Source organism: Gopherus evgoodei, chromosome 7 (assembly GCF_007399415.2).
Source record: "Gopherus evgoodei ecotype Sinaloan lineage chromosome 7, rGopEvg1_v1.p, whole genome shotgun sequence".
Classification (NCBI taxonomy): Eukaryota; Metazoa; Chordata; order Testudines; family Testudinidae; genus Gopherus; species Gopherus evgoodei.
This window is the reverse complement of record NC_044328.1, coordinates 93,873,370-93,890,735: the sequence shown is the minus strand read 5'-3', so window position 1 is coordinate 93,890,735 and position 17,366 is coordinate 93,873,370. Positions and strand designations below refer to the sequence as shown.

The following is a 17,366-nucleotide window of genomic DNA, read 5'->3' as shown; positions in this document are numbered from 1 at the left end:
GTGCTACACAGCTACATGCAATACAAAAACATCCCGTGTGATCGCGTGGTAGGCTTTTGTACAGATGGAGCTCCCTCCCTCTATGGCAGGCCACAAAACAGGTGTATGTGCCTTGGTAAAGAAAGTTGCTCTGTGTGCTGTGTAAGCTCACTGCATGATTCACGGAGACCAGCTGGCTTTTAAAGCTCTGAGTCCAGAGGTGAAGTTTTGCAGCAGGCCTTGTCTACTGTGAACTACATTAGGTCTTAGCCTCTGCACATGTGTCTGTTTGCAAAACTGCATGAAGACACGGTGTCCAATCATTACATGTTGTTGTTCCACCCTGAAGCTTGTTGGCTATCAAAAGGAAAAACACCGGGGTGATTTTTTGAACCGAGAGATCAGTTGCGTGCCTGTGCAATGGACTGCACAAAGAGTGAATTCATTGGCTTTCTATGTGACCAAAGGAAGGTGTGCTTTCTTGCGTATGTCACTGACATATATGGGAAACTGAACGAACTGGATACGGGTCTGCAAGGAAAGAACACCCACATGCTTCAGCTGAGTGATTGAATCACAGCATTCATGAAGAAAAGTGTTTTCTGGAAGAATAATCTATTGAAGACTGTCATAACTTTAGTCCCAGATTTGGACCTTAGTGTCCAAAATATGGGGGTTAGCATGAAAACCTCCAAGCTTAGTTACCAGCTTGGACCTGGTACTTGCTGCCACCACCCAAAAAATTAGAGTGTTTTGGGGCACTCTGGTCCCCCTGAAAAACCTTCCCTGGGGACCCCAAGACCCAAATCCCTTGAGTCTCACAACAAAGGGAAATAATCCTTTTTCCCTTCCCCCCTCCAGGTGCTCCTGGAGAGATACACAGACACAAGCTCTGTGAATCCAAACAGAGTGACTCCCCCTCTCCGTTTCCAGTCCTGGAAACAAAAGGACTTTCCTCTTCACCCAGAGGGAATGCAAAATCAGGCTCGCAAATCCAACACACACAGATCTCTCCCTGATTTCTTCCTCCCACCAATTCCCTGGTGAGTACAGACTCAATTTCCCTGAAATTTCCCAGAAAAGAAAACTCCTACAGGTCTCAAAAAGAAAGCTTTATATAAAAAGGAAGAAAAAATACATACAAATGGTCTCTCTGTATTAAGGTGACAAAATACAGGGTCGATTGCTTAAAAGAATATTGAATAAACAGCCTTATTCAAAAAGAATACAAATCAAAGCACTCCAGCACTTATATTCATGCAAATACCAAAGAAAAGAAACCATATAACTTACTATCTGATCTCTTTGTCTTTACACTTAGAAACAGAAGACTAGAAAGCAGAAACTACTTCTCCAAAGCTCAGAGAAAGCAGGCAGACAGACAACAAAGACCCAGACACAAACTTCCCTCCACCCAGAGTTGAAAAAAATTCGGTTTCCTGATTGGTCCTCTGGTCAGGTGCTTCAGGTGAAAGAGACATTAACCCTTAGCTATCTGTTTATGACAAAGACAAACTATGAATTCTTCCCGCAGCTTTGCAAGTTCCTGGTTGACAATAAAATTATTCAGCCTCCCACACAGGTGATGGCTGAGCATCTCAGCCAGATAGGGGAACAGTTTGCATCCTTTTTCCCTGACTGGGACATGATAAAGTGGGTGCGAAACTCCCTTCTATGCAAGCCTAATGCCATAGAATTGCCAGCAGCTGAAACTGAATAGCTCATTGAAATGTCCTGGGATTGCTTCTTGCGAGGAACATATGCCCAGCTTATGCTCTCAGAGCTCTGGTTCACTGACAAGAATGAATATCCTGCACTATCAACATACGCCTTGAAACCAATAGTACCATTTGTGAGCATGTATTTCTATGAGGCTGGATTCATCCCACATGTGTCAATCAACTCTCTGTATCAATCTACCACTGATGTCACACTGGAGATTAAATGTGCAATGTCTCAAAGCCGCCCGACTTTGAGAAGCTGTGTCGCAACATACTAGCCCATGTGTCACATTAGAGAGCACTAAATAACATACTTAATATGTAAATTCCTTAGATCCTGTGGTCACTATGTTGCTTTGTTTTTGTCTAGGGTCACAGGAAACAGTAAGTCTCAAAATGGGGTCTTGCAGGCAAAAAGTCTGGGAATCCCTGCAGTTGAAAGAAACAAATCACATGCACTAAACAAGTCTGATGCATCAAAGCATGCATGTGCTATTGGCAGACACACTCTGCAGTATTCAAGACTGCAGCAGCCACCTTGGAAATGATACCCAATCAAGCACAATCGTGTGACATTTTGTATCTGAGTCACTCCATTGTTGCAAGGTTACAAGAAGTGCAAAAAGAAATCTGGAAGCCACTAACAATGTTCTTGTCCTCTCTAGCTGGAAATAACAGCTTTGCCATTTAATCTAAATGCTTATTTGAGTGAGGTTTCACCATAAGCACTGTAGGTGAGCAATGTGGGAGTTTTATCATTTGAAACTGAGTCCTCTGAAAGAAGTAACAAAGGCTCTCTTCAGCCTTCTAAGCACCTGAATTTCTTATTTCAAAGATGGATAAAACTCATTTTCTATTTTTCAAAAGCAAGGGGTTTTTTGTGTGCTGATTTTGCATAACAGATGACTCTCTCTTCACATTTTTCACAAAAAGTAACATTTTATATTTTCAGCTACACTCTCGCTCGCTGTATCCAGACTGTTGTGTGTTTAGTTTGTTAGAAAGCATAACAAGTAACATTTGAGATACTCTGAGGTGAATGGAGGTGAATATAGCCATATGCTGCTGAACTGAGCCTGAAAGCTCCTCTCTCTTGACTGCCAGGGACCTGTGTTTAGAGCCTTCCCTGGCTTGTCTGAATGCATGACTGGGCCTGTCGTCCTCAGCCTTGCTCCATTCCTTCACCCTATACACCTGTAGGAAAGCTAAGCAGGGAACGAACTCCCAGCCAGTGTTCAGGTGGGACATTGCACCTGCCACAAGACAATTTTCTTTCCTTTTTTCCTATTCCATCTCTCCTGCCCCATAAGGAATAACTTCATGCCCAGAGAGGTGTGATTTCAAAAATTATTTGAGGGGCAGAAGCACGTGGAGCATGATGAAACTGGCACTCTCATCCCCAGAGATGAAGCATGCCTCATTTGCATCATGCTCATCTGCCAAATTCCCATGCCTGAACTCAAACCTAAAACTCACACTCAGTCCCACTGATCTGCTTTTTTTGTGAAAGCAAAACCAAAGGCATTAATTATCATATCAAATATTCACGCTACTTTGGTGATGCTTCAATGATCAGTTTCCTGACTACAAATCTAGGAATGGTCTCACCTGGACAAGGCTTGGAAACATGCCTGACGAACCATATCCCTGACATAAAGGAGAGGTTGTCTTGTTATAGCAGAGAGGGGTTTACAGAGATGAATATGATACAGGATCGCTTCCAGGTCTGTATATAGGCGCTGATGGAAAGACAGCTGTGAGTTATATAATATATCCAACCTTCCATTTTCAGTTCTGTGAGTCCTGCAACAGAGCACCACAAAAGTAACGTTACAAAACCAGTCTATCTCAGGAATCCCACAGTGCTGTAGCATAATCCCTGATGAAAAACTGTCTTGTCTTTGTTCTTGTTGCTGGAACCTGGTGCCATTCTGACACTTTATGCCAAGGGTTTTAAAAGAACAATAACAAACTTGCAAAAAAAACAAAAACAAAAAAACCTGCCATGAATTATTATAAAAAAACCACCCTCATATTTAACCATGCTATGTAATATTCTGCAAGGAAGTTTACCAGAGTACCAAATTTACCCTTATTATAGTTACAAAAACAGTACAAAATCAATTACTGCGGTAGAAATAGAATCAGAGATTTACATGATCATAACAAGAAAAGATTTTTTTACTGAAATAAATCATTTCAACAATTTGAAGGAAACAAGCATGCAAAGAAAAATAAATAAATTAGGAAAGCAATTAACAATGTTTCTGTATTCCTTCAAGGCTTAAAAAAAGAAATTAACTCTTTTTTTAATCTGGAAATCTGAGGAAGATCCACATGCATTACAAATCCTGTAGGAGTTATATAAGTGAAAGGGGAACTGTTTAGAAAAGATTATAAATTGTATATGGTGTGTGTGTGTGTGTGCGTCTCTTTCTCTCTCTGTCTCTCTAAAAAGTCAATGTCCCCATTCATTTCAGTGAAATTTGTGTGGGGTTTAGCACAAAAAGTAATCTGAACTTTCTAATCTGCTTAGAGTAAGTCACAAAGTACCTAAATTCTACCTGCAACCTTCTGAATATCCCCAGGTTTAAAACTATCAGAAACTCACTTTGCCACTCCAGTTTGTATCTATGTGCCCATTACTACACTACAGTATTTGTGTTACTTATCCTAAAATTCAAAGCAAAGAATACATCCTTAGCACTCAGTTGCCATGGAAAGAATTCTTATGGGCTCCATCCTGGATTGAAGTCAATAGGAATACTCAAATAAGTAAAGATTACTCACATGAGTAAGGCAGGTTCAGAGTCGGAAAGTTGGAGTGGGGAGGTAGAAACAGGATCCAGAATTTTTTTACTTCTAGGGGTATATCTATAATCGATTTTTGGAAACAGATTGTATAAAGTCAAGTGCAGCAGCCACACTAGGCACATTAATTCGGCGGCGTGCGTCCATGTACCGAGGCTAGCGTCAACTTCCGGAGCATTGCACTGTGGGTAGCTATCCCATAGCTATCCCATAGTTCCCGCAGTCTCCCCCGCCCATTGGAATTCTGGGTTGAGATCCCAACGCCTGGTGGGGCTAAAAAATTATCGTGGGTGGTTATGGGTAAATGTCATCAGTCAATCCTCCCTCCGTGAAAGCAACAGCAGACAATCATTTCGCACCCTTTTCCCTGGATTGCCCGGCAAAGTTGAGGTAAGAGCTGCAAGATAATTGAAATTATCTATACATTTCCAGGTGTGCCATATACTTGCACAAACAGATTTTGGATAAAATTTTCAGAAGGGCCTAAGTGACTTAGGAGTCTAAGTCCCATTTTCAAAGGTGATTAGGCCCTTAGGCCCTTTTATAAATTTTACCCCACTCTCAGTATGGGTGCCTTTTTCATCTATATTTGGAGTTCATGACAACATTTCACCTGCCCGTGTTACACATCTAGCATACTGTCCAAACAATTGCCAAGAAGGCATAGCCACTCTCAAGGGTTTTTTACATATTTTTAATGTTTCAGTAGACAGCAGAGAGGCCAAGGACTGAACAGACACAGGGACTGAAAATTCAGCTACCCTACTTTGACGTCAGGGGAAAATATAACAAACTCAAAGGTCACCCGAGAAAATTCTCATAGCAAATTTCAGAATTTATATAGGATGAAATATGAACACAAATATTTGTTTAGAATTATGTATTAGGAGATATTCTGGGTAACCTGAGAATTTGAAAATCTATGTTATGAAAGCAGGAAGACAAAAAATAACAAACATTTTAGCCTGAGGGCAATTACTTTAACACACAGAAATAACACTCAGATTTCATGTGAAATACTCTTGAATGTCATTAGAAAGAGTTTCCCTGTAGAAAGAGCCAAAAATCTATAGTCCACAGGGAAAGAACGATTTGGAAGGTTTGCTGTTGTGTGAATAAAGAGGAGACTTTAGTCCCCAGTGAAATCAATATACCACCTTCCACAAATACTAAATTCCCCTGGAAAAGATTTGCTATGCATTTAAAAGGTTGTATTTTAAGAGGGTTGCTGTCAAGACTAATGTTCTTATAGGCAGTTTATCTTGAAAAGAATGAAGAAAAAAATTTTTTTTTCAAAGTCCACAGGAAGTGATGTGCTTATTGAAAACATTATTTACCATTTCTCTTAACACTAACATTTCATTAATGTTAACATTAACATATGGAGGATAAGTACAGTATATAATTGCAAGTCCTGGAGACTGAAATCCTTCTTGGGACAGCCCTAGCAAAATGCAAAATGTCAAAAAAAGAAGCTAGTCCACACAAGCTGCAGTACTTTTTTTCTACAGGAAATGAGGAACATACATGCACCCACACAAACCCCCAACCTTATGGACCTTCGGGAGAGAAAATCATGCATCATATTTTCACACACAGAAAAATCCCCTGAAAATACATTTTTTTAAGTACTGGGCAAGGAATAAAAATGGTTTAAATTATTAAGTACAGTTGTGTGTACTTTGTCTCATGGAACCTGTAGAAAATTGTAGCACATTTATACTCCTTCATTTATACTAATCTCAAGAAAGCTTGAAATTAAAATATTTAATTACAAAATCTTACTTGTCTTCCATTATATAGGTACATTGGTTTGTTATTGTACAATTAGCCAAGAAGAGAGAAAGAAATTCTAATTAACAATCCATTAAACGTGTTTCTATAAAAATTGTTATCAATGAAACAGATACCTGCCATTGTAACAGTGTGATGACATGATTTGGTACACAGGAAATGTAGCTCAGCATCTGAATTAGAGATGGGCTCAAATAAACTGCAGATCCAAACACTCTCAAACTTTAGGGAAGGTGAGGTCTGAGTCAAAACTTTGAGCTCAGGCCATGTCTAACTTGAATTGCAGAAGATAGACAGGAAATGGAAAGTTTAAGGAAACTTCTATTATTTAGAATTTTACTGAAGAAAATAGTTTGGTTTATACAAGATACATAGTAGCCTAAAGTGCTGTGTTGTAAATGTATAGTATTCTTCTAATCATAGCCCTCTATGCATTGAGGGGATTATCAGATAGCTGATAAAGGGTCAGTCTCTAGTTTTTGACCCAGGCATTGGGTCAAATTCGTATCTTGTATAACTCCAGAGACAACATCAGGGATGAAATCAAACAATTGTCTTTACAAAAGAAAAGAAATCAGCTACATTTTGTTTAAACCAGTTTAAATCTAGAGGGAAATAATTACTGAAAACATTAAACTATCTTACTTATCAAATTGCTGTTCCCACAGTCTCTTGATTGCTTTGTCCTTTAATCCTTCCAAGACTAAAAGGTGAATTGTTCCATCTAGTATATGAAAACCAGTAATGATATCGAGCTCAGAAATTTCCTTGGTCGTGGTTTTCAGCTTGAAAGTAGCAAGAGCCATCTGAATTACTTGTAGGGGATAAGAATCCAGTTGGAGTGCTTCAGCATTAATTTCTGTAATCTCTTGCAGCAAATCATGTAAGCAAGGTGCGTTATTGTAGTCAAAAATATAGATAATGCAACCATATGGGCAATTTGCAACTTCAGTGTCAGCAGTTTCTGCCTGCAGACCTAGCGGCACAGCTATTTCAACTCTTACTTTCAGGACTGAGTCCGATTCTAGATAATGTCCCATAGGCAATGGAGAAGACTGAGGGCCAGCCACTGATCCCAATACTCCCATAATTTTTTCAGTTTTACTATCCTTCTGGTAACCAGGATCTGGAACTGAGCAGCTGTGAATGGGCACACTGATATTCAAGTACTTTTCACCTAGCAGTAGGTCAGTTAGACTGACTTTAGCTACCCCATAGGGATGCCATAAGTTGTCCTTTTCTGTAAATGGATTATAGGCTGTGTGTTTGTAAGAGACAAACCCCACATTACTCAGCTTTCCATCATCTTGCTCTTCACCAAACAAAGAGGGTTTTTTAATGTCCTTTGCCATTTTTCTGTCCCGGTCATGAACCTCAATCTCCAAAGGTGGACCTCTAAAATACTCACGCAATTCCCCAGGACTGATTGTCCCTGTTAGAATCACATTGACATCCTTAAAATAGATGTGAGTTCCATGGGTTTGCCCTTGCGTTTGATGAGGAGGGAGGTTGTGAAACTGGTATCTGCAGTATGCGGGAACACAGGTTGCCTACAGAAAAACCAAGGAAGAAAGTGAAATACCTGTAGGGCTAACTTTTCCCTTCCTCTCACCTTCTATCATACACTTTTCTTATGACGAATGCTGAAAAAGCTCCTTTTGCAAACAGTCAGCATACCACTCCTTCAGTCATCTTATAAGGAGCTACTTGGGGGGACTTTCACACAACACCATAGCTACCAAAAGCCAAATTCTGAAGTAGCAGAACTGCTGAGGGAACAGTTTGCTTCTGAAGGGCAAGGTCCCTTGGGAGGCAAACTGATACCATGGACCAAGGTCCACCACTGGGAAGTAGCTGCATCTGCACTTGCAGAGAGAACCATGAGGGGTCAATGCAGCAGCAAGTGAGCAAAAATGGCATCAAAGGGGCAGGAATAAAGTGTGATGATTCCCTGGCTCCATTCAGACATGTTGTTTGCGCATCTGTAGAATGGGATCATGCGCTTTGAGCTCTAAAGTACCATTTCAGAGCTAAGTACTATTATCAGTATAGTACTCCTGTACAAACCTGGCAAAAAGGAAAATCTGACGTACCCTCTGTCCTCAACAGCAATGACTCTCCCCAAGCCAGTGCCATGCGTTACTGGTGCAGAATATACTAGAGTCTGCATTTTATAGTCCAAGCACAAACTTTGCTAAAGTCTTCCAAGGCAGTTAGCAGGGCATTTTGTGTGAGGTTCCTCGACTTTAGAACTTACTCCTCTCTTGGTCCACTGGAACCTTATTAACCTTCAGGTATACTGAAAAGCCCATCTTTATTCTCAGGTCACTAAAGAAGGGACAGGATGGGAACTGGAGTGGTTTATATTTATGAGTGGTCCTTTAATACAGTAACTCCTCACTTAAAGTCATCCTGGTTAATGTTGTTACGTTGCTGATCAATTAGAGAATATGCTTGTTTAAAGTTGTGCAATGCTCCCTTCTAATAGCATTTGGCAGCTGCCTGATTTGTTCACTGCTTGCAGGAAGAGCAGCCCGTTGCAGCGGTGGGGGCTTGTAACCAGGGTGGACTGGCAGCCCCCCTGTCCATGGCCAGCTCCAGGCACCAGCACTGCAAGCAGGTGCTTGGGGTGGCCAATGGAAAGGGGCGGCACATACGGCTCTTCAGCAGCAATTTGGCAATGGGTCTCTCAGTCCCTCTTGGAGGGAAGGACCTGCCACCGAATTGCCACTGAAGAATGAAGCGGTGGCGGTAGAGCTCCCGCTGAAGTGCCGCCCATCGCGGCTTTTTTTTCCCCACTCCTTGGGGCAGTAAAAACACTGGAGCCAGCCCTGCCCCTATCAGCTCCCCGCTCCCCTAAGTTCCCTGTGCTGCAGCTGCCCAGCAGGCTATCAATTGCAGGCAGTTCAGCTGTCCCTCCCACCACTGCCACGTTCTGCTCCTGCCCTCTGCCTTGGAGCTGCTCCCAGAGACTCCTGTTTGCTGTGCAGGGGGAAAAAGGGAGGGGCTAATATGAGGGTATCCCCCTCTCCCCTTTTACCCCTTCTCTATATAGAGCAGGGAGGGGACACAGATGGAGAGAGACAGAGAGAGCTTGGGGCAGCAGCTGCTGTCTCAACTTCCTGATCCACTTAAAAAGACAGTGCACTTAAGAGTGGGTCAGCTTACTTAAAAGGGCAGTGTGCATCTCTCTCTCCCACACACAAGGTGTGTGTCTGTCTCTATCTGCTATGCTGTCTCCCCTCCCTCTTGTTCATGCTGCCTCCTGTGTGAGGCTACATTAACAACAGTGTGTTAACCCTTGAGGGCTCAGCCAAGTGCTAGTTCATCATTTAGCAGCAAGGTATTCCCTGGGAAATATCCCACTCTCTTCCATCCTCTAACTTCACCACCTCAACCAAGTTTCACAATCATCATAGCTGTGAGCAGTATTAAATTGTTTGTTTAAAACGTATACTGTGTGTATATCTATATAATACATAGTTTTTTGTCTGGTGAAAAAAAATTCCCTGGAACCTAACCCTCCCTATTTACATTAATTCTTATGGGGAAATTGGATTCACTTAACATCGTATTGCTTAAAGTGGCATTTTTCAGGAACATAACTACAACATTAAGCGAGGAGTTACTGTACTGCTTTGTGTGTTTTACCTATGGGATAGGCATCCAGGGGTTATTGATGCCTATAGCTACAATAAAAGTTAGAGAAAACAACATTTATCCACAAACACAGCACAAGCAAGGACTCCCCTCACCACTCTCTCAGTGTATCTTGTTGTTGGCTTGAAGAATCAGGGTAATTTATTCTCAATGACACTTTATTCCTTGGCATCTCTGCCGAGGCTCCTCATCACAGGTGTCAATTAGCATCACGGTGGTTTCTGTGGAATGCACACTTTGCTGAAGACTGGACTGATACTACCACATCTAGAGCTTGGGCCTGTCTGTCACCACAAAAGCCATCACATTTGGTAAGGGAGAAGGAAACGCACAAGCTGCTCTGCTACCTGGACCCCATTAGAAACCTTCAGGCAACACCTAGTTTGTTCACTTCCAGTGTTTACTGGGTTGCACAGTTATTACTAGTGTTTTTCCCTGTTACTTTCCAAAAATGTAGAGCCAGCTGGTCTGAAATCATGCATGTACTGCATTATGAAATTCCACCATGTCATTACAAAGTTCTGTAAGGGTTCTTACGCTCTGGAATAGATTTCCAAGGGAGGTTGCGATATCCCCATAACTGGAGGTTTTTAAGACCAGGCTGGACAAAAGCATACCAGAGATGGTCTAGGTTTGCTTGATCCTGCCTCAGTGCAGGGAGCTAGACTTGAGGACCTCTCAAGATCCCTCCGAGACCTACACTTGGGATGTAAGGTTATTAAATTCTTTGACTAATATTTCCAAAAGTGACGACTGATTTTGTAACTTTTTCAGAAGTACTGAGCTCCCATAATTCCGAGAGAAGTCAATGGGAGTTCTGGGTGCTCAGCATTTCTGAAACATCAGACTCCAGGTTTTTCAAGATATGCACCCAACAAAGGAAGCACGCAATATTAGAGGCCACTTTTAAAAGTGCAGCTGTTTGTATTTAAGGTTAACTGAGCAGTAAATTTTACTCCTATCTTTAATTCCATATCAACTAATGTATTCTATTCAGCTAAAGGGCTTTCTCTTTTGAAAAGGAATCATTCATAAAGCCTAAAAAATCCAAACATTTGAAAAGAGAAGTGTTTGGTCCCATAAGTTATTTTATAAAATCTTTACAAAGCTTTACTTGTCTTCAGAGAGTTAAAAGACCAGAACTCTTGGGCTATATCCTCACCAATGGTGAACTGGACTCATTATCTACAAAGTTTGGGATTTTATTTAGTTCTGCTAAGAAGTGAAACATGCACAATTTCTCTAGTTAAATAAATTCTCACTACCAGTAAAGCAATCATCTTCATTTAAAAAAAAAAAATCTATGAGCACTAATTTATAAGCAAACTGTTTCAAACTACTTGGTATTGTGACTCAAACAGTTCCCCTGTTTGTCCAAAGAATAAGAAGGGGAAAAAAAGTGCTTAGGAACGAAAGCATGATTACTAAGTATAAAGCTACAGTCCATAAATTTTGGCCCATGCAACAGGATTATTGTTTTTTTGCCAGTACATAATGTAATGGAAGGAGATAATTTGGCCACATATTCCTTTCAGGAAGTCTGTGTCTTATGCATGTTCTGCAAATGTTGTGAGGCACAACCTGGCAAATAGGGAACATTCCTATTCAAAAGCGTATTCCATATTTTAAAGGAAGTCACCTCAGGTTAAACTGACAAGTGGAATCCTACAGAAAGAGTAGCGTTCTCCATTACCTGCAGCACTTCAATTGGGACAGGAGTCATCGGGAGGCATGTAGCAGAAAGAATCTTAATAATCAGTGGATTTAATTCACTTATCTGTCTCTCAGACATAAGAGGTTCTTCTGTAGTGAAAGTCATATAAGCATCTAAAATCTTAGAGGATTTCTCTTGCAGTCGACTGATCACTAATCTTTCCCCTGTGAAAAAATATTAAATCAAATATTAAATGTTTTGAAAGCAACTGCATCAAAGAAAGACTGCTTAATACGACTGCTTCAGTTAGTAACATGCTGGCACTAGAGCAGCATTGAAAATGAAATACAGTGGTATTTTCAATTGCTCTAAATATTATAATTATTTATTATCTGTACAGTAGAATCTCAGCGTTACGAACACCAGAGTTACGAACTGACCAGTCAACTACACACCTCATTTGGAACCGGAAATACACAATCAAACAGCAGCAGAGACCAAAAAAAAAAAAGGCACAGTACAGTGTTAAATGTAGACTACTAAAAAGGGAAAAGGAAAGTTAAAAAAAAAGTGTTGACAAGGTAAGGAAACTGTTTCTGTTCTTGTTTCATTTAAATTAAGATGGTTACAAGCAGCATTTCTCTTCTGCATAGTAAAGTTTCAAAGCTATATTAAGTCAATGTTCAGTTGTAAACTTTTGAAAGAACACCCATAATGTTTTGTTCAGAGTTACGAATGTTTCAGAGTTACGAACAACCTCCACTCCCAAGGCATTTCTAACTCTGTATTACAAGAGAAACTAAAGGCCCCAATGAGGTCAGGGCTTCATTGTGCTAGGTACTATACAAACCGCTTTTGTAGGGACTTACAAATAAACTATGCACTATACATATAATATGAAGCTATTATTATACGTGTTAAAAGGATTTTCTTCACCAAAAGTTTAGACATTTGGTTACAAATAGATAAATGTCTTTAAAAAGAAAGATCAGCTAATTTATGTGCTTTCTTTATGATTCACCATGTTATCCTTAATAGAAATCTGTGACACGTATATTGAATTACTTTCACTATTTCAGAATCAATTTCTTGGCAACAGAAGTAGAGATATTTCAGTTAGGACTCAGCAAGTTTGACATCTAACACCAAGGCCTGACCTTCCATGGAGGAGCAGCTAAGTTGCAAGCACATCAGCCCACAAATGTTATTCATGAAATAGCAGTGTAGGTTTGGTTTGTCTGAAGCATATGACAAGTTGCAAATACTTACGGCAATGCTGAGTTAATAAATAAAGAACTATACACAAGAATGGCCAGCAGACAAGGATTTAGAATAATCAGCTAAAATTGCTCATTAGCATCTTTCCAGGGCTTTTTCCCCAGCTTTTCAGGCAAAATTTTTAACAGGCTTTCTGAAAATGCACCCAAAAACTTTGCAAACATATTCACTGGCACTGGCAAATCATCCATTTGAGACTTGTATATGTGTATTTTTGCTAACACAAATATCTTAAAATTTTTGTAGTCCCATTGAAAACATGCAATCTCACCACAAAATGCTTTAGTAGGCATTCAAAATACTGACCATTTTCATACAATCATTCCCTCAAACCCCTGCCTATAACTGAACTTGTCTTTTTAATATCTTGTATTACACCTCTATCCTGATATAACACTGTCCTCAAGAGCCAAAAAATCTTACCGTGTTATAGGTGAAACCATGTTATACTGAACTTGCTTCGATCCACCAGAGTGCACAGCCCCGTCCCCCCCGGAGTGCTGCTTTACCACGTTATAGCCGAATTCGTGTTATATCGGGTCGTGTTATATCAGGGTAGAGGTGCAATTGCTTTACCCAAATTAAGTCCACATAGATGTAATTTGTCATTACCAGTAGCCTAGACATGATTGGTTGGGAGATCAAACCCTTAACAATGCAAACACAATACAGGTTTATTGCTGGTTTTGCCCATTTTAAAATATCTGTTTGACATAAGACGATCACAGTAAACTATTTACAGTGGCAGGATCTTCAGCCATTTCTGTTGTTCTAAGATGCTGAGGAGAAGTGTGGATTTGAAGGCTGCAGAACACAGCTAGGCAGCAGGATAGCAATTACACTCAGGTCAATTACCAAGTAGTTATTTACAGCTGAGCCATGTGGTGCAAAAACTGGTGCAACTACAGAGAAGTTTGGCTCCGATTTGGGTCCTGTGGCAAGTAGCTGCTAAGAGAATCTATCTACCTATCTTAGGTACTTACAAGACCCCATTATCATAATAGCTGAGAGTTAACGTACTCACCCTCGCACACGCTGTGAGGTAAGGCAGTAGTATTATTTCCATTTTATAGATGGGGAACTACAGTACAGAGAGGCTAAGTGTCTTGCCCAAGCTCACACAGGAAGTCTGTGGTGCTCCAAGATTTCCCAAGTCTAAAACTAGTGCCCTAACCACTGGACCATCCCAGATTTCAAAATGGAAAACCAGGACACCTGGAGGGCGCAGGGTTGAGGGCACCGAAAGCTGTACATTCCTTTCCAGTCAGGTATCACCTTGCCTTTCAGAATAAGAACTGGGACATGAGGCACAGACAGGCAGGTCAAGAAAGAGAGGGGGAAAAGCCCCGCACAGAGTATTTACACCTTCATATTAAACTTCACTGTTTTCTCCCAGCATCACAGTTTCAATACTATTTATCATGGACCAGGCTCCTTTCTATTTTTAAATCTCCCCATACTCCCTGTCTGATCTCTTGCTTCTCTCTCTCTTGTGTCTCTATAACCTGGTATCTCCTGTTCTTCTGAATTTTCTATTCTCTTGCATTTTCTCTCATTTCTTGTCCTTCACTATTCACTCTTCTTCTCCAAACTAATGCTACATGTGTGCCCCTCCCCCCTCTTTTCACCTCTCTCACACATTCACCCTTTTCTCTCCCCTCAGTGCCTTTCCCCATCAAAATGTCTTCCTTTATCCTCTCCAAAACCAGCACCGATCCTCCTTACCCATCATCCCCCCCAAAAACGGCTACTGCCTTTCTCCCTCTGACCTCATGTCTGACCAGAGGCTTGGAAGCTCAGAGAGGAAGCAGGTGGAGGGGCTTGGAAGCCAGAAGAGCAGCCAATATGCAAACAGTAGGCAGCAGAAGTTACATTCTTGGCTGTACAAGTGACTGAGTCACCAGATGCATGGGCACAACAGAGCAGAGAGAGGCAGCAGGGAAGGGGGAAGGCAAATTGGAATAAAGCCTACAATCCTGTAAATCTTCTCCAAGAGGCTCAGTAAGCCCAACACCTGAGTGTTAAACATGTCGTCTTTTTTGTTCAAATAAACAAGGAGAGCTTTCACTTGCAGTCAGTGTGTCAGAGTATGTCAAATAATCAGTGTGACCAGAGCTCAGGCACTAACTGCATTAAAATAAATTGGGAGGGAAGAAATTAGTGTAAAGTTTTTAAATGTATAGCCATACCAATAGGAAGACACTGAAGGGTACTGCTGAAAGAAGTTACTAAGTACTAGAGGTATTTACAGAAGATACTATGGAAGCAAGATAATCGTCCCGTGGATCTATCAAAGCTTTTGAGGTTTCAGCTTCAAGTTAAAACAATAGAAAAATTCTAGGAAAGAGCTACTTTGCATGCATGGAACAAGTAAAGCAAGTGCACAATCTGTGTTGTCCTGTATTTCTAACGGAACTGAAGTTATCATGGCTATTTATTTTCAGGTTTCTGCTCCAGGAGCAGCAGCAGCTGTGAACTTAGAAGGATCATGAACAGCTCTGTAAATAATGTTGGGTGATTACCAGCAGAGGGAAAACATCATTCTTTGAGAGTATGACACAAGAGTGGCTCCCTCTCATACATGAATTTCTTGTTTACACTTACCGGGGGATCGATGCATTGGCGATAGACCCGCTAAATTGACCACAAATCACTCTCCCATCAATTCCTGTGCTGCACCAGAACGAGAAGTGCAAGAGGAGTCGACAAGAGAGCGTCTCCCGTCAACACAGCATACTGTGGACCCCACAGTAAATAGATCTAAGTATGTCAACTTCAGTTATACTATTTGCGTAGCTTAGATCGATCTCCCCACAGTGTAGACAAGACCTCAGTAACGACTTCTTGTTGCAGGTTTTAAAAATCAAACTAAGCCAATCTAGAATTCCTATGATATTCCTCACTTGTCACAATCTTTAGAAAGACAAGTAGCACAGGCTCAAAATGTGATCCCTTTGAATGAAAATGCCATTACATACAACCCCCCAACATACTTACCACTTCCCTTTTTTCCAGCTTAAAATCTTTCCCAACCTTAAAATATGAAATTGGAGATAATGAAAAACTGTTTCTTTTACAAAAATAAAAACTTGTAAGAAGTTTATAGTGAGATGGTATTTAGCATCTTTATTTATATGGCTTAATATTTCCACAGCACAGAGCAAGTATAATTTTACAACCTTTATCCCTCTCCATGGCTCTTCTGGCTACTGTAAAAAAATAGCTAGAGAGAAGCTGAATACTTATTTTTTATAATTAATTTTGGGTATTAATAGAATCACCAGATTTGCCTGACTGCGCGCGCGCGCACACACACACACACACACACACACACACACACACACACACACACACACACACACACACACACACACACACACACACACACACACACACACACCAAGAGAAAGAGAAAAGACAGAGACACATAGATGCCACCCAAAGGTTCCAAACAGGTCCACAGTATAGATTTGTAGAGTTTCTATATATAAGTCCTGCAAAGACTTACACACAAGCTTAGCTTTTATGCATTGATTAGTCCCACTGAGGTCAATGGGTCTGTTCACAGTGCATAAAATTAAGCAAGTGTACAACATCTTTGTAGGCACACGGCCTACATTTTTATGTTGTTATCAACATTCCTTATGTTCCTCCTTCTGGACAGAGTGCAATTCCTCAATTCCCATCCACATCTCTTTCTGCCCTGTCAGACATTCCCTCAGCTCAACACATTCCCTCAATATTACAAAAAAGGAATATTTACTTACAACGATATGAACAAAACTGAACAAAGAGAGTGAACACAGTATGCAGAAAACCAGGAAAAAGAACAATGTATATGAACCACAAACTTTAACCCTAACCCTAGCTAGAACATGCAGAAAAACTAACCTCTCCACCTATGAATAACACTCCACCCCAACAGGTCCTGAACCAAACAGGATCCAATAAAGTGTATGTCTGCATTGCTAGAAGCCTGCAGGAGTATTGTAACACTCTAATTTTCAGTGCCACTCAGAGCACACAGAGCTATAGGCAGATGTCAGGCTTCCCTGGTTCAAGTCCAAACCCCAACTAAACTTTCTAACCATTTTTCTCTCTCCAGCCAGAACCCTCTTCCGTTCCAGAACCCCAAAGCTCCCCATGGTCATCCGCTATGGTAACTCCCAAAGTCACTTCTAGCACGCGTGTGGGCGCTTTGGAAACCTGCATTTTCACATAGTGCCCTTCCCTCCACCCCAGTACTGAACAGTACCTGAGAGGAGAGGCATGAGATCCAGTTGGAAAGATGCTATGCCACACTTCTTTGTCAATGCCGCAATCAGGGTCTCTGCATTGGACACTTTGCTCTGCCTTCGTTCTTTAAGAGCAGGGCCTCTTTTAGGAGTAGAACTTTTCCTTTTACCTGTTGTTAGAGGTGAGACAGAACTCCTTTAAGATGAAACAGGACAAAAAGTTACAAACTTACT

The 17,366-nt window shown here is 40.9% G+C and overlaps 1 protein-coding gene across 1 annotated transcript in view; it reads right to left on the bottom strand.

Moving 5' to 3' along the window:
- KIAA1257 (KIAA1257 ortholog) overlaps nucleotides 1-17,366 on the bottom strand; it is a 258,103-nt gene that overhangs the window by 31,161 nt on the left and 209,576 nt on the right. The window contains exons 15-18 of the mRNA XM_030569774.1: nucleotides 17,153-17,302; nucleotides 11,659-11,843; nucleotides 6,951-7,855; nucleotides 3,309-3,503 (exon numbers count right to left, since the gene is read on the bottom strand). Coding sequence (XP_030425634.1) covers nucleotides 3,309-3,503; nucleotides 6,951-7,855; nucleotides 11,659-11,843; nucleotides 17,153-17,302 — 1,435 coding nt within the window. The remainder of the gene's footprint in view (nucleotides 1-3,308; nucleotides 3,504-6,950; nucleotides 7,856-11,658; nucleotides 11,844-17,152; nucleotides 17,303-17,366) is intronic.